Source organism: Pantherophis guttatus, chromosome 1 (genome assembly GCF_059756535.1).
Source record: "Pantherophis guttatus breed Tessera chromosome 1, ASM5975653v1, whole genome shotgun sequence".
Lineage (NCBI taxonomy): Eukaryota > Metazoa > Chordata > Lepidosauria > Squamata > Colubridae > Pantherophis > Pantherophis guttatus.
The window spans coordinates 261,430,663-261,457,002 of NC_142063.1; the positions used below are offsets into that span (position 1 = coordinate 261,430,663).

General features: G+C 35.0%; 1 protein-coding gene across 1 annotated transcript; it reads left to right on the forward strand.

Moving 5' to 3' along the window:
* The first annotated feature begins 245 nt into the window (after positions 1-245).
* On the forward strand, positions 246-26,097 carry VTA1 (vesicle trafficking 1). Its single transcript, XM_060692255.2, has 8 exons — positions 246-532; positions 7,867-7,961; positions 13,258-13,385; positions 13,900-13,975; positions 17,286-17,394; positions 19,978-20,145; positions 21,556-21,639; positions 25,101-26,097. The coding sequence occupies exons 1-8, from the start codon at positions 424-426 to the stop codon at positions 25,244-25,246; spliced, it is 915 nt and encodes a 304-aa protein (XP_060548238.2). The 5' UTR covers positions 246-423; the 3' UTR covers positions 25,247-26,097.
* Positions 26,098-26,340: the final 243 nt, after the last annotated feature.

A 26,340-nucleotide genomic window follows, 5' to 3' on the forward strand; every position in this document is an offset into this window, starting at 1 on the left:
AATAGTTATGAACAATGCCCGCCTGGGAGGAAAAAAAATAAGAATCCCTTTTTATCTTCTACCAAACCGTCTTTCCCCCTAAAACATCGCTTGATTTAATGCCCTGCTTCTCCACTTTCCACCTCTCTTCACCAGCAAACGGAGGGCTCCCGTTTCCAGACAGGAACCCGGACGTTGATTAGAAAAACCACAGAAGCCACAGCCCCTTTGCTCAAACCGCCTCTTCACCCGCATAATCCAGAGGCCGCACCTCTCGCCCTACTACGCATGCGCGCTTCAAAGGAGCCGATCGGAGTCCGTTCTTCGGTTCACGGCCCGGAAGCGGAAGTGCTTGGATGGTAGTCAACAGGAGGAGTGGTAGTAGTGGCGGCTTTCCCCCCCCCCTCTACTGAGTTGCCTTCCTTGAAGTGAATTCATAGTGCCATGGCTGCCTCGGGACTCCCCCCGCTGCCTCCGCAATTCAAGCCCATTCAACACTTCCTGAGAACCGCGCAGGAGCTCGAGAAGCGTGAACCTGTGGTGTCTTATTATTGTAAGTTAGGGGTTACAATATCGTAAGAGGGGTTAACAGTCGGCGAAGCCCCCCCCCCTCCATGTCCGTCCCCCCCCCGCGTTTACGTTCTCTGTGGGTATCTTAACGGCCAAAAAACTAGGTCCGACCGACTCTTCCCTCTTGTTATTGCGCGGGTATAATATCATTGGGGGGGGGGGAGATCTTCGGTTCAGTGAGTCACGTGATCACACACACACACACACACACAATAACTTTATTGTCACTTTGAAAGTACACTAATCGGCAAACATTAAAATGAAATTTCGTTGCATATAGCTCTCAAAAGGATCACCACCTCCAATATACACTAGGTGACAGTGGTGAAATCCAAATTTTTTTTTACTACCGGTTCTGTGGGCTGGTGGTGTGGCTTGATGGACGTGGCAGGGGAAGGATACTGCAAAATTCCCCATTCCCTGCCCACTCCTGTGGGAAGGATATTGCAAAATCTCCATTCCCACCCCACTCGGGGGCCAGCCAGAGGTGGCATTTGCTGGTTCTACGAACTGCTCAATTTTTCCGCTACCGGTTCTCCAGAACCTGCTGGATTTCCCCCCCTGCTATATGAACATGGGAAAATATATACATACCGTATTTTTCAGAGTATAAGACGCACCTTAGTTTTTGGGGAGGAAAATAAGTAAAAAGCTGATTGGCAGGTGGATCAGCCTCTTGGAATACCCCCAATTAGCTGTTCCCAGAGGTGAATTTTAGCAACAGGTTCCTTGGTTGTAAGCTCTGTGCCTTGTTTTGTTTTTTTTCCTGCCTCTGAAACTTCTGAAACTCTGTTTCAGAAAAAACATTTTCCTGCCTCTGAAAGCCTCCGAAAGAGAGCTTCTGAAAAAAAGCCTCTGAAGCTCTGTTTGGGGGCTTCTTTTCTGAAGCTTCATTTCTGATGCTTTTTTTCAGCCTCTGAAACCTCCGTTTGAGAAGATGGGCGGGGCTACATTCGAAGTATAAGACGCACCCAGATTTTCACCCTCTTTTGGTGGGGGAAGGTGAATCTTATACTCTGAAAAATACGGTACATACAAAATTATGCATACACCCACATATATGACATGGAGAAACAACACAGTCTAGTTCGGATGTGTACATGTACATGGTACATGGCGAGAAAAATGGATCTTGCGATTTGCACCAAAGTTTTGAACACACCAAAGTGTTTTGTGTAAAACCTCCTTTTTTGACTCTTGGTAACTTCATGGGGTCTGTGATGAAGTTCTCTTGGTGACTGCGCAGAGAATGGTTTTCCATAGGCTTCTTCTTGAAAGTTAAGGCAATGGCCTTGGTTGTTCCCTTGAGGGTTTTTCACCCCAAAACTGATTAGGCCTTAGTGTCCTGTCTGTTTGCAGACAAGGGCAAGGTTTTGACACGGGGGGATATGAATGAAGCATTTTGAACTCCCAAAAGCAGGGCATGGATTTAACAATGTTTCCCAGTAAAAGTTGGTAAACCCAGAATAAATAATTTGACTGGAAGTATAGTCAAATGTAAATGATGGGTAAAAAAAAAAACAGAGTATACTCCTGCTTATATGATATTAATCATGTTCTTTTTTTTGCTCAGCCATCTTAATGCTGTTCTTTAGCACTACTTTCCTTTTTTTTTTAATGCTCAGCCATCTTAATGCTGTTCTTTAGCACTACTTTCCTTTTTTTTTTAATGCTCAGCCATCTTAATGCTGTTCTTTCCATTTCTTTTATGCTTGGACTCTGAAAATTAATGCTAAAAGTAGTCCTTGTTATTGCAAATGTTGCACACTATTTAGAAGTATCCTATTCATTCATTGGCTTAAATAAGCATTACCAAACACATGTTGCAGATGATTAAATATCTATAGTTACTTGATCCAAGAGTGTAGTCTCAGTTTTGCCAAATATAATTCTTATTTATCTCGCATTCCCTTGTTTTTTGTCATCAAAAATATGAGAAAATAGCATGTAAAAGAGTAAAGTGAGCTTATTTGGCTTCATTTGCCTTTTGTAGACTACAATAAATTATTATGGCCAGCACTTAATCAATCATGACTGATTTTAAAACTTGAAACTGCTACTGGGTTCAATAGGTTCAGCCACAATATAAATAGATAATGGATAGGAGTCTAGACTTGAGAATTAAGCAAAATTATAATGGGATACTTTTTGGACGGAAGACCCTACAGGAATACCAGGGCTATAGACTAGATTGAGAAGTAAAAACAAATATGAAGAAGGCAGTGACAAACATTTCCGTATTTCCACCAAGAAAGCAATATGGGCACGTCTGTGTAGTCATCAGAAGGCAAGCTCAGCTCACGGGACACTTGATGTTTAACAAGTACTTCCATATTGTATCCAGAATAAGAAGTTATTGATTCTGAACATTTGTAAACAAAATGTGTTTCTGGACTTTGGTAATATGCATATGATGACCAAAAAAAGTTACTAATTTAATCTGAAAAAAAGTATTAGGAAAAAAACTGATAGCCACCAGTTAGCAGCCCTCAACCACATTATCCAAAATCTTTCCTGAGTTTCCATGGTTGAATAAGATTGCTTGGAAGAGGAATGAACAGTGAAAGTCATCCTATAGTAAAATTCATTTGACTATCCAAATGTATTGATATAATTTAGACCTGTATTTGAAAGGCTATGTTATTCATATTTAGATAGCTGAGCATATTTTTGGAAACTTTTTTTTTGTTTGAAAAGCATGTGTAGACATCAGAAGTCAAGCTCAGTGCACAAGAGAATTGACTTGTAAATAGATCTTATTGCATCCAGAATCAAGGGTTATAAAATTCTAAATATTTCTCCTAAATAAATGTATTCTGAACTTCGGTAACACGCATGTGATGACAAAGAAGTTAATAATTCAGCCTGAAAAATCAAATTAGTGTCTCTCTTTTATCTCTTTCCATGTGGTTGACTTTAAAAACATTCTTCACTGCCATTTTTCCACTCCTGAGGATTGTTCCCTAAAGCCTTGTTGAGTATGGCATGTTGCTTGTATTGTTCTTGTCAGCAGAAACTTTGTTTCCATTTTTCTTTTAATAGTAAAATGTTTATATACCGTTTAAGCAATTATGGTGAATCTGTTAATTTTATAGAAATATTTTTAGTATCTCAGGGAAATGCCTAAACACAAATGGTGACTCATGCTTTGATCCTCTCGATTGAACTTATTGCAATGCATTTTACATGGGGCTATCTTTCAAGAGCATCTAAAAGCATCTTCAGTGGTTCAAAATACAGTGGCACAGGCAGTTATGGGCACTTTTCATTCAGTTCATATAACACCTCTACTCCATAAGGTGCATGAGGACCCAAATTGTTGGGGCAATGTGCTAATTCTGTAAACCGCTTAGAGAGGGCTGTAAAGCACTGTAAAATGGTATATAAGTCTAAGTGCTATTCCTATTGCTATTAGTTGCCAGTATGCTTCCAGGCTTAATTCAAGGTGCTGATAAGCCCTTCATAGAATGGGACTAGATTACTAGTGGAACCATCTCTCCACAGCTGTAGCTGCCTGTTCTGTGAAGTTCATCAGGAGAGTCATGCACTGGCTCTGGTGGGTCCCTGGAGGAGAGTATTTTATGTACCAGCACCTGCCTTCTGGAATATTATTGCCCCAGAGATTATCTTTGCCCCAATTCTATTGGCTTTCCATAAGGCTTTAAAAACCTGGATTGATTGCTGAACTTGGGCACTTGGTTGTGTGGTTGAGCCCATATCTTCGCTATATTGATGATGTTGGTTGACTTTATCTTTGGATCTTATATTTCTTATTTGTTGTTTTTATTATTTTTAATCTTATTTTTATTTTCTGTTATCTGCCCAGACTCAGGCTTTGAGATTGGGGGGGGGGGGTTGATATAAGTTCAATAAATAAATAAAAACGATGTCTCAAGATGGTAGGCTTTCTGACTGAGCCTGTGTAATTTTTGGAATAACAGGTTTTTGGTTTTGTCTCATATATATACTGTTTTACTGTACATTCTCTGAACACATCAAATAGAAGGGATAATACATATAAAGACAGGATGAAAACAATTAACTCTTACACTGTTAAGATCTGGCCATTTTTCCTGAGGTATTTTAAGCTTTCAAAATTTTGATTACATATATTTTGTGACATGTCTAACTCGGAAAGAGCTGATTCATAAAATAATCTTTTGCTTTTGGACAACAGCTTGTTTTTCTGTACCTTATAATTTCTAGTATTTATTTTAGGAGCTATACACTTCAACAGTTATTTGGGAGATATATATATATATATATATTTAATTTGATTTATATGCCACCCTTCTCCAGAGACTCAGGGCCGCTTACAATGCGTTAAGCAATAATTTAATTTAATAATTTAATTTAAGCAAAATTTTATGTCTTGCATCAGTGTAACACTGCTCTGCTGTTTATTAAAACTACCTGATGATGATGATGATGATTGTTACTACTACTACTACTACTACTACTACTACTACTACTACTACTGTTATTTTGCATTTGTGCAAGATATGAAATACAATTTCTGAATCATTTTATAAGAATACACAGTCCTATGCATTTTTTAAAATAATTTCAGATCATTTCGCCTCACCCTATCTTTCAACAACAAAATTAATTGGGTCCAGTTTAGAAACTGACAGTCTGATACCTCTTATCATAACATATTGGTATATTACAATGGGTGACCATATACATTTTCTCACTAAATAAATAAATGGAGGAAATTCAGTAATAGCTTAGAATCTTTGCAGTTAACATGGAAGCACAATTCAGTTAGGTTCTAAATTGTCACTTTAGTGTCGTCTGGTTTAGAAAACACTTTATTGAAGTAATGCATGTCTTCCAAAATGACTGCTGAGGCACTTTAATGTTCTAACTCAGGAGAATTAAAACAGATTCTTAGTACTCACTAGGAAATAAACAAATGTAGGAGTGTGGGGAAATTTATTTTCTATTTTCTGGTTATAATCACTCACACATTTCTGTTTGTTTTATTGGCACATAAGAGACAGCTGGTGGAAGAATAAATGAAATAAATGAAAATAAGTGAAAAACCCTTGATTGAGCATCCTATAAAATATAATCAAAGATGAATAGCTTGGAGTTGTGTTCACTTGCCAATTCCTTGTTTATGTGATTTTAGATTTTACAGTGAAATACTTAACGCTGGTTCCATTTAAAAATAAAATGGGCATATTTCTTTATAAACTAAATAGGAAGACTCTGAAATTAGAGTATTTTTAATGTAGGAGCTATTCTCATTTATATTTAGTATAGTAAAATTCATAGACTTATGTTTCTTGATCCCAGGGCAAACACCTGTCTTCTCTTTCATTTCTCCTTCACTTTTCTCACATAAAACCCATCAATTTTACAAATGAGTTGTCTCATTTTAAAGACAGTTTAATTCTCATGATACTGATTTATTTATTTATTTTTAGAATTTAACCTGAGGCCAAAATGTATTAAAAATTTGCACAGTCAAATCAAGTGAGCTGCACCCAACTATTTGGGAGAAAAAATATACTGGACTAGTTTTAGGCGAATTGGCAATCCAACAGAAGTATTTCATATGATTTTTGCATATGTTTATAATTTTTATCTCTGTTATTTTTATGGATTGGTTTGAGAATTGTATTCTTTTCATGCTACAGAATAAAAAATGGTTTAGTTAAAGTTTAATTGTAAGTTAAATCTCCCAGCTTTTGCACACATATTGGCAAATCTATAATTATTCCAAGAAAAACTGTAGATTGTATTCTGGTTTGTGGGTTAAGTCCAGTTTAGACTTTCATTTACCAATGTCATTCCAATATGTCTTTGATTTCAATTTACTCTCAAGAAAATTGAAATGTCTGCACTTCAGTCAATTGTTGAAAGGTACTATTTATTCAAATTATTGAAGACTTTCTAAGATTCATTCTGAGACAGCAATATTCCCATTGAAACATGTTTTCACACTTAAGTACTATCAATAGTTCATATTACTAAAAATGATAGTTTGTTACATCCTTAAAAAACAAAATTATTATCTTAGACATGATTTGTATATCAATCACAGCTTTTATGCTACCTGTTTTGAGATGTTCCTTAAATGAAGCTATAATGAAAGCTGTAGTATTTGAAAACCTAAAAACATGAGTCAGGGATAACACATGCTATGACACTATTCGCCACTTCACAATTTCTTTTAACACATCAGTGCTTTTATTACTAATGCAGTTCAATTGCTTAATCTTGTTTAGTCAGGTAAATTGCTGGCCTAGAAACTCAGATACTGTGAGTTCATAGACTCACATAGACATAGCAAGCAGCTGAGAGACTTGGGGCCATCGTTTTTTTCTCAGCCCAACCCACCTCACAGGGTTGTTGTTTTGATAAAAATAGGAGGCAAGATATTAGGTGTGTTTGCTGCCTTGAGTTATCTATTAAAAGGGCAGGATAAACATAAATATAATTCCCTTAGTGTTTAATTAAAATACATATTGTTTGGATTTTGGCATAGCCATTTTATGGACATGCTCTTGTCACAAACAAACAAAACATAATTGAGTTTATCTTGACGTAACCTTTAATATAACATGCTAACATAGCCAAGAAGACGGATAAATGTAGGAAAAGTGCAGGTCTCTCTGCCATAAAAACCAAGCGGGTCTCCGTATGCTGTATATACCTTCCTATAACATGAAAAGTTTTTAAAATGTTGTGGTCCTTCCAAAGCTATTTGTAATACAGCTCAGGAATCATTTGTGGAAACAAATTCCTGATGGGATTTACCCATCTAGGTGTGCCCTGAGAAATTATACCCCACCTTCATTGTTGTTCTATATCAATAATTGTAATCCAAGAGTTATAGAACACTGCTTTCAAATGTTTCTATTTTTATAGGTTTTATGTTAGATCTCAAATGCAAACAAGGCTTGATATTAATAAATGATGTACATGTATTGCTGAATTGTATCTAGCAGTGTTTTTCACCAGTTGTGATAAAATATCTAGCAAGCCTTGGCAACATGGGGTAGGAAATAGACTAATAATATAGTATAATAATATAAGGAAATAATATTACAAAAGAGACACTTAGAATAACTCAACTTTGATTATGCTGGGTATAAACTGACCTGGAAAATTACTATAGTACTTTTTACAGGTTTTATGGTTTACCATAGTAGCAACAAAGACTCTTTCAGAAATCCAAGTGGCTCTTAGAGTTTGCCTATCTCACAGGGTCTGACATCCTTGGCAATAGTTTGGGGAATATCTAACCTAAGGGCAATAGGAAATTTCTCTGAAGTCTTCATTGAGTCTTTTTTTCTTTTACAGGTCGTTTGTATGCTATGCAGACAGGTATGAAGATTGATAGTAAAAACCCAGAATGTCGTAAATTCTTATGCAAACTAATGGATCAGCTTGAAGCTGTAAGTTTCTTGTTATGTTACTGGTAATAATAAAAACATGAATGAACTTCCACTATATCTGTTCTTAATTAGATAGTATTTATTTTGAAAAGAAACATTTCCATCTTTTGCTGCTTCATATGGATGAAAGTGGCATGGGTTTGTGATTTGACGATGAAAGCAATTTCCTACAGTATTTGAAAATTTCCCATTCCAGAAAAATATAATTTGTAAATTGGTCTAATTAATATGTTTTATTTATTCATTTTTGTTAGATTTAAATATTTATTGATCTCACTGTGGTGATATTGGCTAAACATTTGAAATCATAACATATTCGTATACATTTCCATTGCATTGAAGGGCTAGCTGAATGTATACCATATGATATCTGGAATTGTATTCTAGCAGTGTTTTTATATGGAATTATCTTAAGAATTATAAAAACTGAGCTGTATTAATTATAAAAGGTTTTCATGATATTCTCAGAAGACAGGCAAATTAGTAAAATTTTTGGTTCTGGAGTTTAACAAGACATTGATAACATGGATTTAAACAACGTTTTGCAGACTTGAGTCTAGCTGTTCCATTTCTGTGCTTCCTGCAACATTCTGCCCTCCTGTGGATTTTGCTCTCTACACAGTCCATTCAATGACATTGTTGATTTTTATGTCCATATTTTTTTATAATTGTCTAATTGTAAAATTGAATGGAGCAGAGAAGAATGGATATATAAAACATTCCTGATCTATTAATTAAGAGTAATAGAATGTGATTTAAATTGAACTTTTTTATACTGCCAGCACCATCGATGTTATATAGCTTGTACTAAGTCATTTCCCTTCTTTCATGTTTATGGCATTGTTTTGTAAGGATAAACTAGGGTTTCTCTAAATCCCAACAGTGACACTATTCAGCAGCCCAGTGCCCACCTGTTGTAACTGTAGATGTTGTAATCTGTAATATCTTTGAAAACAGCTCTTTGAATTGCATTAGACTGCTTGACTAAGCATTCCTGTAATTCTTCAGGTCTTCGGCACAATTAAATTAGCTATCAACTCTCCATTTAATTAAATTTTTATATTAAATGTCTCATGTTCTACAAGAGGCTATATACACTGCTCAAAAAAATAAAGGGAACACAAGCAGAAGACATCCGAGATCTGAATGAATGAAATAGCCTTATTAAATACTTCGTTCGTTACATACAGTAGTTTTGTGTTCCCTTTAGTTGTTTGAGCAGTGTATAAACTACTGTATGTAAAGAACAAAGTATTTAATAAGGCTATTTCATTCATTCAGATCTCGGATGTCTTCTGCTTGTGTTCCCTTTATTTTTTTGAGCAATATAGTTCTATTGCATTCATTGGCATGATCTAGGTTATGAATTAAATATTGCATCTTTCTACATGTCTTATCAGGGCAGAGTGGGAAGGTAAATTGTCATACAGCTAAAATTGAACTGAATTTGAGTGTTATCTATTTTGTGGCATAGAATGAAGTTATCTGAGAATTTTTGGATTTATAACTTTCATTTTCTTTAAATAAAGATGTCTAACATTTGTAGTTTATAATGTGAATGAAATTAAATATAGCAACCTGTGATGACCCAGGGCGTGGCACGAAAGCAACACAACCAGAGAACAGATCTAACTCCCCTTTATTGCTCCAACTGTGCCCCCAAACGTTTCCACATTCACTGCAAGTCGTGGAGCAAAGCTCTCATGCGCACCTTCAGAAGCCTCTGGCTGCAAATAGTCCAGTAAGCCAGGTTAAACAGCAATTAGGGCTAGCAGTCCAATAAGCCAGGTTAGCCCAAACATTAACCAGGGCCAGCAGTCCAATAAACAATAAACAGAGCAAGAAGTTCAACGAAGCAGGCAAACTGGCAAACCCCACAAGACGGAGTACAGCAATCTCTAGGCTTTGGCAAGTGTGCATGAGGCTCCACAGATTCAACGCTTGTTCCCGACAAATGCCCCTCCCACTGGCACCTCCTTACATCTCAGTCCCCAGGTGTGCCTTGTGAAAGGAGACGGGGCACTCTCCTCCCTCGTAGCCGGCTCAATCTGTGTTGATCTCGCCGTCTCTCTTCCCTCCTTGCTCTCGGATCAGGAGCGGGTAGTCCTTGCTCTTCTCCTGAGCTGTACCTGTCTGCAGGCCTTACTTCATTCAGAAAAGCCTTGCCTGGACTGACTCTGCCCTTCCCCAGTTTTCTCCAAGGCCAAAGGAGCCGGCCTCTCTATCTCTGTCAGTTCTTGTTCCAGCTCATCTTCCCCCGCAGATTCAGACTCCGACAGGGGAGCATGACACAACCATTGAGGGTTGGAGTTTGTTCTCCGAATTTGTGGGTTGGTTTCCAAATGTTTTGTTACCCAGCTAGGTAACCTCTTCAGCGGAATTTAGGGGATATCAGTGTAGATGTCATTCTGCTTATAAGGGCTTTGTATGGCCAGTAGGTCTTGTGATAGGGAGATCGTGTCAGGTGAGGGTGACTTCCCCTTGACAAGACTACTGACCACACGAAGCCCTTATAACCAGAACAACACAACACTGACATCCCCTAAATTCTGCTGAAGATATTACCTAGCTGTCAGAATAGGGAGCTAGTGATAGGTTCAGATGAATTGCACTTGCCCATCCTCTCCTGGCTCACTGATCAAGAGAGTTGAAGTAAGGAGCTCAGTAACATGAACTAAACCAAGAAATGCCTGGATTGCCAAGGGCATGAAAGGAAGGGCTGATTTCAAATGATAGGTAACATTCAAGTCTACACTATAATAATAAGAACAGCAAACATCTCCTTTCTTACGGAATCTGCAATTTGCCACCTATTGGTCCTTTTAAACTTAGCCAACCTGTCCTTCCTTTTTGATGAAGGACAGGTTGGCTGAACAGCTAAGGTCGCTCTGAATTTTTCTAACTTCTGGATGATAAATCACTCTGGTCAGTTCAGATTGGACATTAGCCAGATGAGTCTAGAAGACATGTCTGATGTTTCATCCTGCACGATTATCTCAAATGACCACAGTTTGATTCTCTGAGGAAGTGGATAGGGTTTTCTGTCATTTTAACGGAAATTCCTTATAGTTTGGGTTCCTTCCTGAAGGTGAAAGCCTTCAGGAGTTGACAAAAAGTTGAGTTGACACAATGGTAAATCCATCCTTGAGAGAGAGAGTAATGCTAGTGTTGTAAGCCTTTCTAAAAGAGACATTTGTATGCCCTCCTTAAGAAACCATCATTTGAGCCTGACTAAATAGACAACCTTGTCTACTAAGGTGTTTCCTGGGAAAGATTGTTGAGAAAATTGTGGGACTGCAATTTCAACAAGCCCCAGAAGAAATGAATTACATGGACCCATTTCAGACAGGACAAGATACAGAAACATAGCTAGCATTAATTGTTCTTGTGGATGAACTCTCAGGAGACTGAGATAGATATATTGTAAACCTCATAGTTCTGCTTGATCTGTCAGTAAGTTTCAAACCATCAATCATCGTAACTTCTGGGATGCATCTGAAGATTGGATGTCAAGGACACTGTTATGCAAGGATTGTCCTCCTTCATGAAAGGATGATTTCAATTAGGAAGGAGAGTCTGAGCCCTAAGCTGTTGAAATATTGTCCATGTACCTTGAGACTTCAGATCTGGATGAAGAGGAACAGATTAAAATTTAATTGCAACAAGACAGTCTGTATTTGAAAGCCTGCTGATTCCAGTGAGATATCATATTTAATTTGGAACTGGATTGTACTATTCCAAATACAACTGGTTCATAATTTGGGAATCCTCTTGGATTCACAGTTCCAATTCAGGAAATGGATGGTACCTGTGACCAAGGGGGCCTTTGCTGTGTACCAGTTGCAATCTTTCCTGGAATGGGACGCTTTGGTTATCTCTGAGTTGGATTGCTTCAATGAGTAGTTTTTGAAGTGCACTTAGAAGCTGCAGCTGATCCAAGATATGGTGGCATTAAATAATGATGTAGCACTTCAAGACATCCATGTAAAAATTCTACTTTGGAAACTGTACTGCTGCCAAGTGGCTTCTTGGTGCAATTCAACATGCTGGTTGTTAATTTTAAAGTTCTTCTTAATTCAAGGCCTGTATATGTGCAGGATCACCTCCTGGTGGTATGCCCTCACCCAAATAAGATCGACTAGGATGATGGGGTTGACTCTACACATTTCTTGGTTTGAGGGTGTCACCTAGTGATGCCATGGGAGCCTATTTTAAATGTCAATTCTTAGTCAAAATTTAAAGCTAAAACTATGTAAAACTATCTGTTTTTATTCCGAAATTATGGGTTTGAGGAGTCGTATGCTACTCATAGTTGGCTGATTGGAGTGACTTCTAAATAAATAAATAGTCACACCAAGGATTTTCATTATGTGGCTTAGAAAGTATATCTGATACCCCCAGGCTTCTTTGTAGGACTTCATATTTCGTCAACTGCTTTGTATGATTTCCATTTCCACTGAGCCATGGTGGCACAATGGTTAGAATGGAGTATTGCAGGCTAACTCTGCCCACAGTCAGTAGTTTGATCCTGACTGACTCAAGGTTGACTCAGCCTTCCATTCTTCTGAGATCAGCAAAGTGAGATCCCAGATGGAGGCAATATGCTGACACTCTAAACTGCTTAGAGACTGCTGTAAAGCAATATGAAGCAGTATATAAGTCTAAGAGCTATTGCTATTTAAGATTGAAAAAGTGGACAGAGGAAAGAAATAACCTTATGAAAAATGTAGCTTTAAAAATGTCGTTTTCAACATGCCCATACAAGTTTGCTTGACCTATACAATTATTTCCCTTGCTTATCCTACCTGCATGTTATTCATCTGTGTCAGTGAGAAGACAAGAAGCCAGTTTGAGATCTTCAGTTTATTTTAATAACTACAGTATGAGTAGTCTCTTGAAAACAAAAGACTTGAAATTTATTATAATTATTACCCTGTTTCCCCCCAAATAAGACATCCCCTGATAATAAGCCCAATCGGGCTTTTGAGCGCATGGCAATAAGGCCAAGCGCTTATTTCAGGATTAAAAAAAATATAAAACAGGGTCTTTTTTTTGGGGAAGCACAGTATAATTTATACCTTCTATTTCTAAATCCTGGGAAAGAGTAAAATCTAACTTGTCAAGTTGCACTAACAAGAACAAAATGTAAAAGTTGCCATCTTATTCTCCCTGTTGACATAAGTAAAGTTTCCAACCCAACTTGAGAAGCAGAAATCCTGATTTTCTCCTATAGTTACAATATGAGGCGTGATAAATAACCAGTTAAATTGTGTATCTTTTATTTATTTTTTTTTAGATGAAGAAACAGCTTGGGGATAATGAAGCAATTACTCAGGAAATAGTTGGCTGTGCCCATGTGGAGAATTATGCATTGAAAATGTTTCTTTACGCTGATAATGAAGATCGCGCTGGTCAGTTTCACAAGTAGGTAGCAAAGGAAAATACATACTGCATGTAATAATGAGCTATTGAAGCAATGTAGCCTAAATTTGATCTAAATATAAAGCCAGCTTGGCTAGTGGTTTTTAATAGACCATACTAGAAAGCAGGAGACTGTGAGTACAAATTCCGCCTTAGCCAAGAAAGCCAACTGGGTGACTTTGAACCAATCACTTTCTCTTAGCCCAACCCACCTCACCAGAGTATTGTGGTGGGGAAAATATGAGGAGAAAGGTGTATTGGATATGTTCGCTGCCTTGAGTTATTTGTAAATATAATAGAAAGGTGGGATATAAATAAATAAAAATATCAAAACTTTCATGTTGCATAAAACTCTGGAAAACTACTAGAATGAATGGTTATAAAAATAATGTAACTTGAAAGTGCTCTCAGTTCTGCCCTTGCCTGTGAGTTTAATGTAAAAAAAATTGTACTTGTCTAATTATTATATAATATATATATTTATTCCTATTCTTTAAAAAAACCCTATTTTTTCCAGAAATATGATTAAATCCTTTTATACTGCAAGTCTTCTCATAGATGTCCTGACAGTATTTGGAGAACTAACAGATGAGGTAAGTAAAAGGTGTTATAGATCATAAAACACAGACAAAGGAAACAATTTTTAACATTGTAATTTAATCATCTTAAATTTCTACTTAACTATCCTGGTTACAAGTGTTACATATTAATTATAAGAAAACTCATATTTAGTAACCATTTAATTATATGAATTGCAGAGAAGAATTCTAATGCAAATACAACAGATTTCTTTGGGTTTGGGAGAAATCTATTTCCAGAATCTTCTATAAAGAGGCATTGTCAATGAAATGCATTATCATTTTTTACAGAGTAGAACAAAACTATGGAATATTACAGTATGGCCAGTTTCTTAAATGTCTTACCAGAATTAATATACTCCAAAAAGAGGCAAGAGAAATCACAGAATGGAACAAAACATGACAGGAGATTTCCCTGAATTGCACTGACAATTAATTTGTACAGTATAATCAGAAAGGAAAACAACACAATATAAATAGATATATCCTTTTTATTATGCTTAATACAGGTAATCCTCAACCTATGACCACAATTAAAATCTTGGTTGTTGAGCAAAGCAGTCATTAAATGAGACATCATGTGACTGCTTTGCTCAATGACCATAATCCCGTAAACTTTATTGGGAAATCAGAGAAGATTGCAAATGGATTACACATGATCACAGGGCACTTGGCAACCAGTTGTAAGTGCAAATAGATTGCCAAACACCTAGATCATTATTATGTATCTGTCGAGGTTGGATGTGTGAGATGTTTTTCAATGGCCAGAAGTGCTTTACATCACTTAAAGCATCTGTTCCATAATCTTTGTAATTTCAGACTGTCGTTAAACAGTCATAAATTGAGGACTATAAATATATCGAGGCACACCTCAAATGACTTTTTAACTTTTTTTAAAAAAAAATAAGTAGCACTTTGGTTGGGAGATTCCATTGACTACAAAGAAATCTATGCAATAGGTTGCCTATTAAACCATCTGTCCCTTTAAATAAAAGAAATGTAATTTCTTATATTAAGAAAATATTTATACAGACATTATTAGATTTTGGCTGCATCGGATTAGAATTAGATATGCCAGACAGAAGAGGAAAATAGAAACTATTGTAAAAACTGCTTCAAATTCTGCATGCCAGCTTGCCTGTCAATTTATTTTCTTAAGTATGCAGGAGGTTTTACTGGATATGCTTAAGTACAAATTTTAACAAGGAGTTCCATTTTTTTGCACTTGGCTGTTGGTGATTAAAATTGAAGGAATTATATAAGATGAAAAGCCATCTCAGAAATTCATATAGGCAGATTTCAAAAGTAATTCTGGAATAAAAACATACTAAAATGATAATTAAATGCACATTAAACTCATCACCTAGAAGCAAGACACATGAATCCTGGAAACTTATAATAAAGACACCGCTTGTGAGATTGAATAAGTATATTTTCAATTGACAAAAACCACAGAAATTGAATGGTTTGTTCAGGTTCATTATATTTCTCTTAACTTTTTTTGAAACTATACTACACTGTATACTTGGTGTTTTAGAAATATTGTATAGTCATGCTAGATTTTTGTTTTAATGCCACTCTTGAGGCAAGACAGATTATTCCTGTTGAGATTCAAAGTTATGACCTTCTCTCCTCAGCAATCACAAATGTTCCAGAGAGTAAATAACCTAGCATCCGTAAGAACTGGGCTGCATTCCTGTTATTGTGACTGTTTCCTGTTGAAAATTTACTTAGGAAAGTACTACTTTCTGAATAGTAAAAAATTATAGAAAACTGTAAAGCTGTTGGGTTGCTACCTAGTTAAAAAAAAGCTGCATGAGAGAAAAATAATAGCTTCCCAACAGTTTTATTGTTGAAGCCTGAAATGATCTGAAAGAAATTACAATTATTGAGCCAAAAGGAATTGGATATTGCTAAGGACTGACTAGAAAATTGCTTGCTTCATCCTATAAAATTCACAACACTTCTCTCATTTATCTTCTTCCTAAATATTTAGTATAGACGAAAATCCAGCCTGTAGCTAACTCTTTAGTGACACCATCCCAAACATTTTTATTTAAGGAAAAATTGTTTTAAAAAGCATCTGCTGAGAGAAGTGCAAATAGTTATGACCCTACAGTAAACTTTTTATTCTCCCTCTGCAAAAAAGACATGTTTTGAGGGCTAAGAGTCTCTCTTAAAGGAATAATAAATCAGAGTGTAGAGATTTGAAGGATGAAGAGTTGTTCATACCAAATGTGAGAGAATAGTTTCTATTTTATTGTGTAAATTTTGGAATTGTTTTTAATAATGCCCATTTTGGAATTTTAGGGTTGTAGGCTGAATCTGTAGGCCTAGAAATCTTGACTAAGTATTAATGATATTAAAGTTACTTCATAAATACCTTCCCTAAGTGGCCAGATGATACAGTGGATGCTGAGCTAAAAGGAAAGAAGCCTACTCTCTTGTCATCATTTTTCTATGCAGCAGGAGATAGGAAGCAATAGTTCCCCATGTCTTTCTATCCGTACGCAGAATAGAGGCAAAAGTCATTATTCCCTTATCATGGACAGAATAGCATTTCACTGTATGCCTTCTTCATTAGGATGGCTTCCAGGGTGTGCTAGACTAGGGGTGTCAAACTCTATTTCATTGGGGACCACATCAAGGTTGTGTTTGACCTTGCGGTCCGGGGTAGGTGTGGCCAGCTCGACATCACTCGTGACATCAAAAACGAGTTCCCAAGCTCCGTTTTGGCTGCAACGGCCTCCTGCAACCCTCTGCCAGCGAAAACAGAGCTTGGGAGGCCGCAAGCAGCCCTCCTGAGCTCCGTTTTTACTGGCAGAGGCACTGCAGGCCAGTCCTTTGCTGTTTCCAGAATGGCCCCGTGGGCCAGATCTAAGCACCCCCGGTCCTTGAGTTTGACACCCCTGTGCTAGACATAGCTTCAGCTGTACTTGCCCATATCCCCCATTCCCCACATGGAGAAGTTCCCTGAACATTTTATCCATTTTACAACTTTTTCAATGGATGCAGATAGCGCATGGATCATCATGAAAGACAAGAACTTCCTCTAAGATGGCTCTATCTTCATTAGGCTAGGTTTCCCTTTCACACTATAAACTTGTAAAAATGTGAGTTAGAAGACCAGTAAAAATTCATATTGCAGTTCTTATTTTACAGGGAGTAAACATAGCAGAATTAAGCAGTAAACAATATATGCAATTTAAATTATTAAATTTATTTATAGAGTATAGAAGCTCTTCTATTTTACTTTTCAATTTCGAATTTACGCACTCTAAGACATGAACAAATTTAAATGATAAATTCTTCTTTAACTTTCTAGAATATTCAGCACAGAAAATATGCCCGGTGGAAGGCAACATATATTCATAACTGTCTTAAAAATGGAGAGACTCCACAATCTGGACCTGTTGGAATGGAAGAAGAATTTGGTAACATTACTGTTAATGTTTTGTTAAATATAAATAGCATATGAAATATATTTAATGTGATAGAAGTCTGTCTTTTATCATTTTTTCTCATTTCTCAATCTGTCAGACTCATTTTGTCAAGGTATTCCAAAAAGTTGAAATGGTAATTGTCCCTCACACTATTCTATTAACATATATTAATCAACCAATTCAGCTTTCTTTTCCTACTTTTTAAAATTCAGAAACATTGCTCCTTGGGTGAATATATCTCTGCTTACAACTTTGGGTTAGCACATATAATTTGTCAAAATAATTTTAAAATAAATTGTTATTTATGAATGAGCATGAAACCATGCTCATCCATTAATTTTATGTAACAGTTACAAATACATAAAACATAAATGAGTATTTTATGTAACAGTTCAAATTTCTATAGTGCATATTGCATACATTATTGCATATGTAAGGGGCACTGAAATAGATATGTGAACGTTACTTAAGAATTTTTTTTCTCTGGGCTGGTTGAAACTTTATTAGTGAATAAAAAACACTTTTTGGGGACAAAATGAAATACAGGCAAAAGTATCTTTTTACTCTCATGGAAGCTATGAGGGATTTATTTATGTCTTAAGTGTCTGAAATTTAACCCCAATGGCATGGTCATTGCTTAACTTAGCATTGGTTGCAACCATTTATAGACTTAGATTGTCGAAATCTGTTACAAACTCTTGCCATTGGATATGTCATATGAGATATATCCAGAAGTCCTTCTAGGAACTTCCCTCTCTTGTATGATCATATGTTTTAAGTTAGACTTACCTTTGAGAGGTTCCAAAATAAAGTTGCAGCCATGTTCCAGTTGTGGCTAATAAATATGATATGATTGAAAGCAATTACAAGTAATTTTTAAAACATCTGTAGCATTAAGGAGGATAGCATTTTATGCATCCTTCATTTTTATGCTAATCAGTTTTTCCTTCAGTTAGCCATAACTATATTTTGCTGGGTGACTGAGCTTGGGGGAGGAAGAGTTGTTTGTTTGCTTGATTCAGTTTGAAAGAAAACTTGACATTCGACACTTAATTTTAATAACAACAAAATATATTATGTGTCTGTTAGTGTATTAAATGCATAGTAGTAATTTGAGAAATCACCAGATTTAGCAGTAAATATCATTGCTTAGAAATCAATATTTTAAAATATTTGGTTCATTTCATAATAAAAAATAATACAATACATAATAAATTTATTCACTGGATAGGATGAATATCTAAGTCATGGTATATTTACTACACTAATTTTGTAAGATAAAAATGAGTATATTGGTTCTAAATAATGTTCTGAAAGTTTTATTTTATGTGATAAGTGACCCACAAAGTTTAGGGTATTATCGTGCCAAAGTTCATATGGAAATGTTTGTATTCCAGAATATCTGAAGAACTCATAGTTCTTGCTTTGTGCATTTCAGAAAGAAAAGCAGCATTGTTTAAATGTACTGGAAGACTTCCCCCATTCCTTTCAGCTTGCTCAGTTTCTTCCTTCTCTTGAAACTAAAAAGTACTGAACTAGAATCAGCTCACTTTTAGACATCACTGTGTTTTCTAAACGTATTATTCTTGAAAATCAGTAATCCTTATAATATTAGATCCACTGATATTCATCATTGCCAGTTGATTTGGTTACAAGATAATGAGAATTATAATGGAGAATAATAGGAGCAGCTGTAACCTTGACTATCACTAAGTGTTGTATCTTTTTATTCTCAATGATTGTATTTTATTCTCCTTATGTACACTGAGAGCATGTACACCAAAGTCTTGTGTGTCCAATCACACTTGGCCAATAAAGAATTCTATTCTATTCTATTCTGTTCTATTCTATTCTATTCTATTTCTATGCAGAAAAGTAATTTCTGAAGCAAATACCATAGGGGTAAAAGGAGCAAGTAACTTTCTTGTGTTTAAAGCAGAGCATGGACATTTTCTGTTCAAATCTTAGTATTATTGTGCCAGCAGAATACCTTATTCTCTTGGATTATATTTTCAGTCAATATAATTGCATCCATTTTTATTTTTTCATTAAATTTATGTGCTATCCATCTCATCAAAGATGACTATAAATGTTGCCCTCCCATGGTCAATTTTAGATGAAGTCAATAATAGCTACTGAATACTGATCCTATATGTCCTAGTGTTAAATTATCCTAAACATTTGCTACATTCTTATAGCATAATAAATAACATTGCAAGATGCTTTTAGTTACTTTCACAGTGCTTATCCAAAATAGGTGAAGTTGGAAGGCACTGGTCCAGAGATACTAATGTTATCGGTAGTCTCTGTTTAGCAATCACAGTTTGGATCACTCATTAAGCAAAACAGTCACTAAATGAAACCACAACTGTTCTTATGATCTTACTTCAACTTTCCTTTGTTTTACAGACCCATAAAGGTGATAAATGCAAAAATTGACCATCAAGTTAGTTATTCATCACTATTGTAATTGCAAATGGTCATTTTAAAAAAAGAGTTGCTAAATAAAAGCTATTTGTGCATTGAATTTTTGGTTTTTAAAAAAATCAGCATGTCTCTATTTTTATTTGCAAGATTATGAAAATGAACAAGCCAGTTCTCCAACACCATCCAGCCAAGAATCAGAACCATCATCTACCTTTCAATCAAGTAATATTCCCACAAGCAGTTTCAGTGGCATACATATCCCACCAGGTGCTCATGCTCCTGCTAACACTCCTGCAGAGGTACCCCATAGCACAGGTGAGTAATCTGTATATTTTTAACAGTGCATGTTTGTCTTTTCCTAGATTTGTTAACTATGTAATAAGACATTGGAAACTATTTCTTAGAACTTTTGCAGTGAAAGGAAGCTACCACAAATAGTGCCATAAGATTTATTATAAATCCATGCTGGTTTAAAAAGATAAGAGAAACTATTAAATTACACTGTATAAATACAAAGAAAAAACTATGCTCAATTATACCAAAAGGTCCATAGAGGGATAATTGCTCTGTTCCCTTACTGAATAACCAAAAGCAAATACAATTAATATGAAATCTATGGCAAGGTATGTAACCTATAGTAACCTCATTTGTGCTCCTTAGCAATTCATATTAAGAGACCACCTACTTCCATCACAGGTAGTTCTTGTTTAATGGTGTTATTGGGACTGGAAGGTCCATCATTAAGTGACATGTTCATAAGTAAAAAGCCATGTGATTGCATCATTTAGTGATGGCAGTTCCATTAGTCCCATTTTCTGTTTTTGAATGAAGACCATGAAGGTCGTTAATCAAGGACTTCATCTGATGACAATTTCTGATATCCTGCCAATTTCTTCATTGACTTTGTTTATGGGTAGCCAGCAGGGAAAGTTGTACATTGTTATCAATTGACTGCAGGGATGATTATGCATCAGCAATAATTATAGTTGTAACTACCACCCATTCAGTGCTGTCATAGGTTTGAACTAATAGGTTAAACAAGTGGTTGCTAACTGTGTAACCAACCAAGTAAAAATACTTTTAGTATACTATTCAAATACTATTCAATCAAGTTATGTTAAGTATATCTATCTAAAATCATAATTTTAGACTTGCCTATTAAGCACTTTGCCTATTTTTCACTCATTTATTCACTGTAAAATTAGGTTGTCCAGGTAAGCAGTGAAAGACACTATATTAAAAAATGGCTGCTTCCTCTTGAAGTAGTTCCATTATATTTTGGATTGTGGCATTAACTTTACAAAGAAAAAACTAAAATATATAGTTTTAAAAATCAACATAAGCCATATCAAATAAAAATTCTGATTATTTAATTCTGGTGCTCTTTCAACATAGTTAAGTAACATAGAGAGAGATTCTACATTCTTGTGGGGATAAAAGTACCTGACTTACTAAATCATTTCTTCTCTCATTTTTTCTTAGTAGAATTGACATGCAGAAAATTCTATTAATCATCAAGTTAGGCATATTTTTGAACTATAGAAACTTAATTGCTGATGGATATGAAACATTAATGTTATATAAGTATTACATTTTTCCCAATTTCTAATTACTGTTTAAAAGTTCTCAAATATTATTCTGAAATCATAGATTACATTCCAGCTAAGGTAAACATATGATATTTCTAAATTTGCATGTTTGTTTGTCTCTTTTTATTATTTATAGGAGAAACAAGTAATCCAATTCCACCCACCCCTCAGAATGTTCCCCTAGTTGATCCTTCACTTTATAATGTCCAACCTGCTGCAGGTAAGCTTTGTTTTCCTGCTAGTTTGCATCATTGAAAAGAATTGGCTACACCACACCTGTACTTATAAACACAACCATAAATTTGTTTCAAAATAATTCTTGCTGAAATCCATGGAGCTACTCCAAGAAAAAAGTACCTATGTTTACAATCATGGATTCAAGAATATTTCAGAATACATTTGGACATTTGGATTCAAAGCATTTCAAATGAGAAATACATCAGGTTCAAAGCCATCATGTTGCATTTGAAATATTAGGTTAGGTTTATTAAAAATGGACTATAGGTCTTTTGAGTTCAGAACAACTTTTTTCCACATTCCCAGCATTCTGTTTCAAGCAGAAAGCACTTCCAAAATAATTGAAACAGCCCAGTCTGAACACAAGTGTTTTTAGTGCAAAATGGTTCCCTTTGGGACTTAATACTAACTATAAAGAGGGGAAAAAAACACTTGGTACTACTTAAAAGTTTGGTCCTGTATTTGGGTTTGTGTATAAGGAATAACATTATATGAAACTCAGTGCAGAAGCAATAATTTCAAAGTAAAGGGGAAAATATAGAAATTGGATATCTCTAGTAGAGGATCTTATTGGTCATGTGATTCCACAATTCCTGGAAACGGAGTTCCATTTTAGTATATTGAGGCAATATATTGTCAGCCATCTTGAGTGCCCTCTGGTAGAAAGGCGGGAATATATATTGCATTTATAATCATAATTGGTATCAAAACATGTAGCAGATACAATGTAGACTGTATTGTGATCTCAACATTTCATATATTTATAATTATAACCTATAAATCATCCTAAGAGCTTATCATCTAGGCCATAGAATGATAATCTAGGATTCCAAATGGGTGATTACCAATTTTTCATCATTACCCACTAGCACTAGAGTTCAGAAAGACCTGACTTATAGTATATTTGAGTGGACAAGGAGCAATAATTCCTAAGTGGTCTTCCCTATAAATTATGTTAACTTTTTGTGTTTTGAGAAAGATTTTACTTTTGTTAGTTTTGCATTTAGCAGGGACAGCGGTTCTTTTTTTAAAAAAATAACCATAAAAAGATTTGCCAATCTCAGGCAATATATTCAAATTAAGCTCATTATATTCACTGGAAATTGATACCTAAGCAGATCCTTTTCACACAGAATTTTACATAGAATTTCAAAGGTACTTATGGCTATGTGGACAAATTTATTTAATGTTAAGTGACCTGGTAGGCGGCATAAGCCATGAATATGTGTCAATTTTTTGGGTACTTCAGAATTTTAGTTCTGTCCAATGATGTCATTAAAAATATCTAAAATTAAAACTAAAATTTTGCCTGATACACATTAATAATATTTGAAGTAGGCCTCAATAATAATAAATAAGGCTTTTTGCCAATAGAGCATGTAATAGAGTAGATACTGTAAAAATAAGATTAGATTGCTTAATTTAGGCTTTGTTCCAGAAAATCAGTTGAATACTGGACTGATGCCTTGGCAGTTTTCTAAAAGAATGATTTTCAAGTTTCTTTTGGCATCATAATATGAGAAAACAAAATGTCCTTGAGACAGTCTTTGAGGTAATGTGTTCACGCTGTGTTTTTCAAAGAGAGGGAGGCCACCATTGACCAAACCTTAAAAGTTAATTGTGGATTTATACATTTATCAGGTCATGGATGTTAGGTTACAGATTGAAAATTTAAGTGACACTATATTTTGTGACATGGTGTATTCTTTGAAGAAATTGCTGCTCTATGCAAATATAACTTGCCTCCTGTTGAAATAAATCCACTTGAAGTTTAGATTTTTTTATAGAACATGTAAAGTGAACTCATAAATAATAAGATGCTTGTTGCAAGAGTTTTTTTTTTAAAACTATAGGTAGGACTACTCTGATTAAAATCAGATTTAGCAAATTGATTAACAATATTTGAAAAAATATATTGGACTGGATTAAAAAAATTTCCATTTCAAAAAGACAAATGTGTATTAAAAGAAACAGCTATCCTCTGTGTGAAAACTTTTTTTAATTTGCTAAAATTAAAAAGTAAACCATCTAATCTTTAAAAGAAGTAAACCATCTAAAGTAAACCATCTAATCTTTAAAAGAAGAAAGATTAAAATAATTTTATGTTACAAATTTAAGTTATGAATGAAAGGAAACCAATAATTACATAAAGATAAAAAAACATTTTTATCTTTATCAATGTTAGGTTATAATGAATGTAATTTCACATACAAATAATTGTGATAACATCGCAATGATAACTGTAAAGTGAGGAAAAGATGATGTATAAATGCATATATAAATATGTATATATTATTAAATTCTTGCCTCTGAAGCACTTATTATACTGTGTTGTGGCTCCTAAGGTTTTGTTGAAATGAAAATAAGGGAATACCGATTCAGAGCTGTTTGCAGTGTCAATCCATCAACAGAAGATGCTGTAATGTTCTTTCTTTTAGAGAGTTACGAAAACTCAGGTTTTAAAAAGCTGGAACTTCTGACATAGGACACTAAATTTCTATGTTTATAATGTACTTTAACATGATATGGCTCATTCCTTTGAAATGTAGCAAAACAAACAAAACTTTATTTTAAACAATGCATAAATACACTATGCCTTTTAGGTTTCGTTTAGATGCAGATTGATCAGTATAAATGGTAAGCATGTATCTGTCTAGCCACAGTGTTTAAAAAGATCAAAACAGATCATACAAATAAGTCAATATTAGCTATATAGTAGCTAGCATTTGTTTGCTTTTGTTGATAAGATTGTAACGGAAATTGCAGCGTTCATTAATACTGTACAGACAGAACTTTCCATTGAATTGCCGTGTAACAAAGACTTAATGCGAACTTTTCCTTTGTCATTTGTTTTGACTTCTATAGTATGAGAGTGTATTAAATTTGAAATAAGGCTTAACAACTATACTTCTGTATAGTTTTATTAGAAATGAGGACATTTTCATTCTTCTATTTTAGGCAAAATGTGGGTTATAAAAAAGTTACTGTTTTTAAGTTCCTAGTGCCTTGGTATCTCATGCACGTTTGGCCCTTTCTTTCACCTGACAGGAAAAATAAAATGTCACAGTGCTTGATTCTTCTGCTAGGGAATGGATGTTATTTCGTAACGAGATGATCCCATATCTCAGCAAATTATACAGAGGCAGAATCAATGAATGGCCTCAGTTGCACTCCAGACTTGAGGGAAAAATGGGAGAATCTAAGGTTAACACACAGGATCCTTGTTTTTGTGCCGATTGTTTTTGTGCAGATTGTAACATGATTACTGAAGCTTCTAAAGATTTTAGATAAAGGGCAATTTTCTCTCAAAGTATTGGGTTACACTTTAAGCTTCAGACAGCTTTTCTGTTCACTGATCTTAGCAAACCATTTCAGGTGGTTAAATAAATATGTGTGTGTCATGTATGGAAGCTGAATCTTAATCATCTGTCTCTGTTTTGATAGGGGAAATTCGTTTGACTCCCGAAGATTTTGCCAGGGCCCAGAAATACTGCAAATTTGCTGGCAGTGCTTTGCAGTATGAAGATGTGAGCAATGCTGTGCAGAATCTACAGAAAGCCCTCAAGTTACTGACGACAGGCAGAGAATGATGCCTTTGTCTGCTGGCTTCATCACTTGTACCTAAAAAAACTTAACAGGCAGTTACTCTTAACTCTTGTCAGGAAAATGCACTTGTACAAAAGCTTTTGATTTCTGTGATAAGAATACAGCCTCTATGTCTGTCTCATTCTTTCTGACAGAGGTATAAGAACTATCTGTGGACAGAGATTTACATTCAGCACACCAATTGTGGCACTCCTTGCCCAAAATTATAAAATGCCCCCATGGCAGTGCTGTCCTTTTTACAAGATAGGGTAGGGAAAGGAGGGAAATGCTTTCTGATGGCATATTTGTTAGGAATTTGTTATAAGAGAAGATTGTTTGAAATGCAACATGTATCTAATTGAAATGTCCAGATTATTTGGGGGCCGGGGGGGACACTATATAATAAAACCAATGCAGCAAATAAGGTAGAAATGATTTTTTAGAAACTTTCAAATTAAGTTAGAAAGGTATAGTTAGCTTTACTGATATTGCTGGAAAGCCATTGTAATGTTTCCTGGTTCCAGTACTCATTAAAGCAGTATAATTTTGTGTGTGTGTGTGTTTTTTTCATTGTGTGGTTCATTTCAGTTTTGAAGATAAAGGAAATATACATCTGAAATGTAAAACCTAGCTCTAGATATCTTGAACTTTGAAAGCATTCTAACACTAAGAAAATAACCAAAATTAAAAATATCTGGAATTTAATATTTATTGCCATCATTTAAAAAAATGAAAATGTTCAATTCCTGCTGTACTGTAGACTATTAAAATATTGTGGAACCTTTAAGTATGTGTTTGAATTATTAATGTTAAAATGCATAAATGTTTTAACAAATAAAAATATTTTAGTATTAAATATGCTTTTGTTAATAAATTTAGTTTAAATGGATATTTTGTACAAAATATGATATGCCTCCCTTTTTTGTCTCAGCTTTTCTTTTTTAAACAATAGTTTAGCTCTGCCTTACAGTGTGCACCACCAACTCAATTGGGTGGAGATGGAAGAAACTGTTTAAATGTCAAAAACATTTGTTCTACAAATAACAACTAACAAAAGTTGTTTAATGTTAAGATAAAGGTATAGTCTTTCAGATATCAA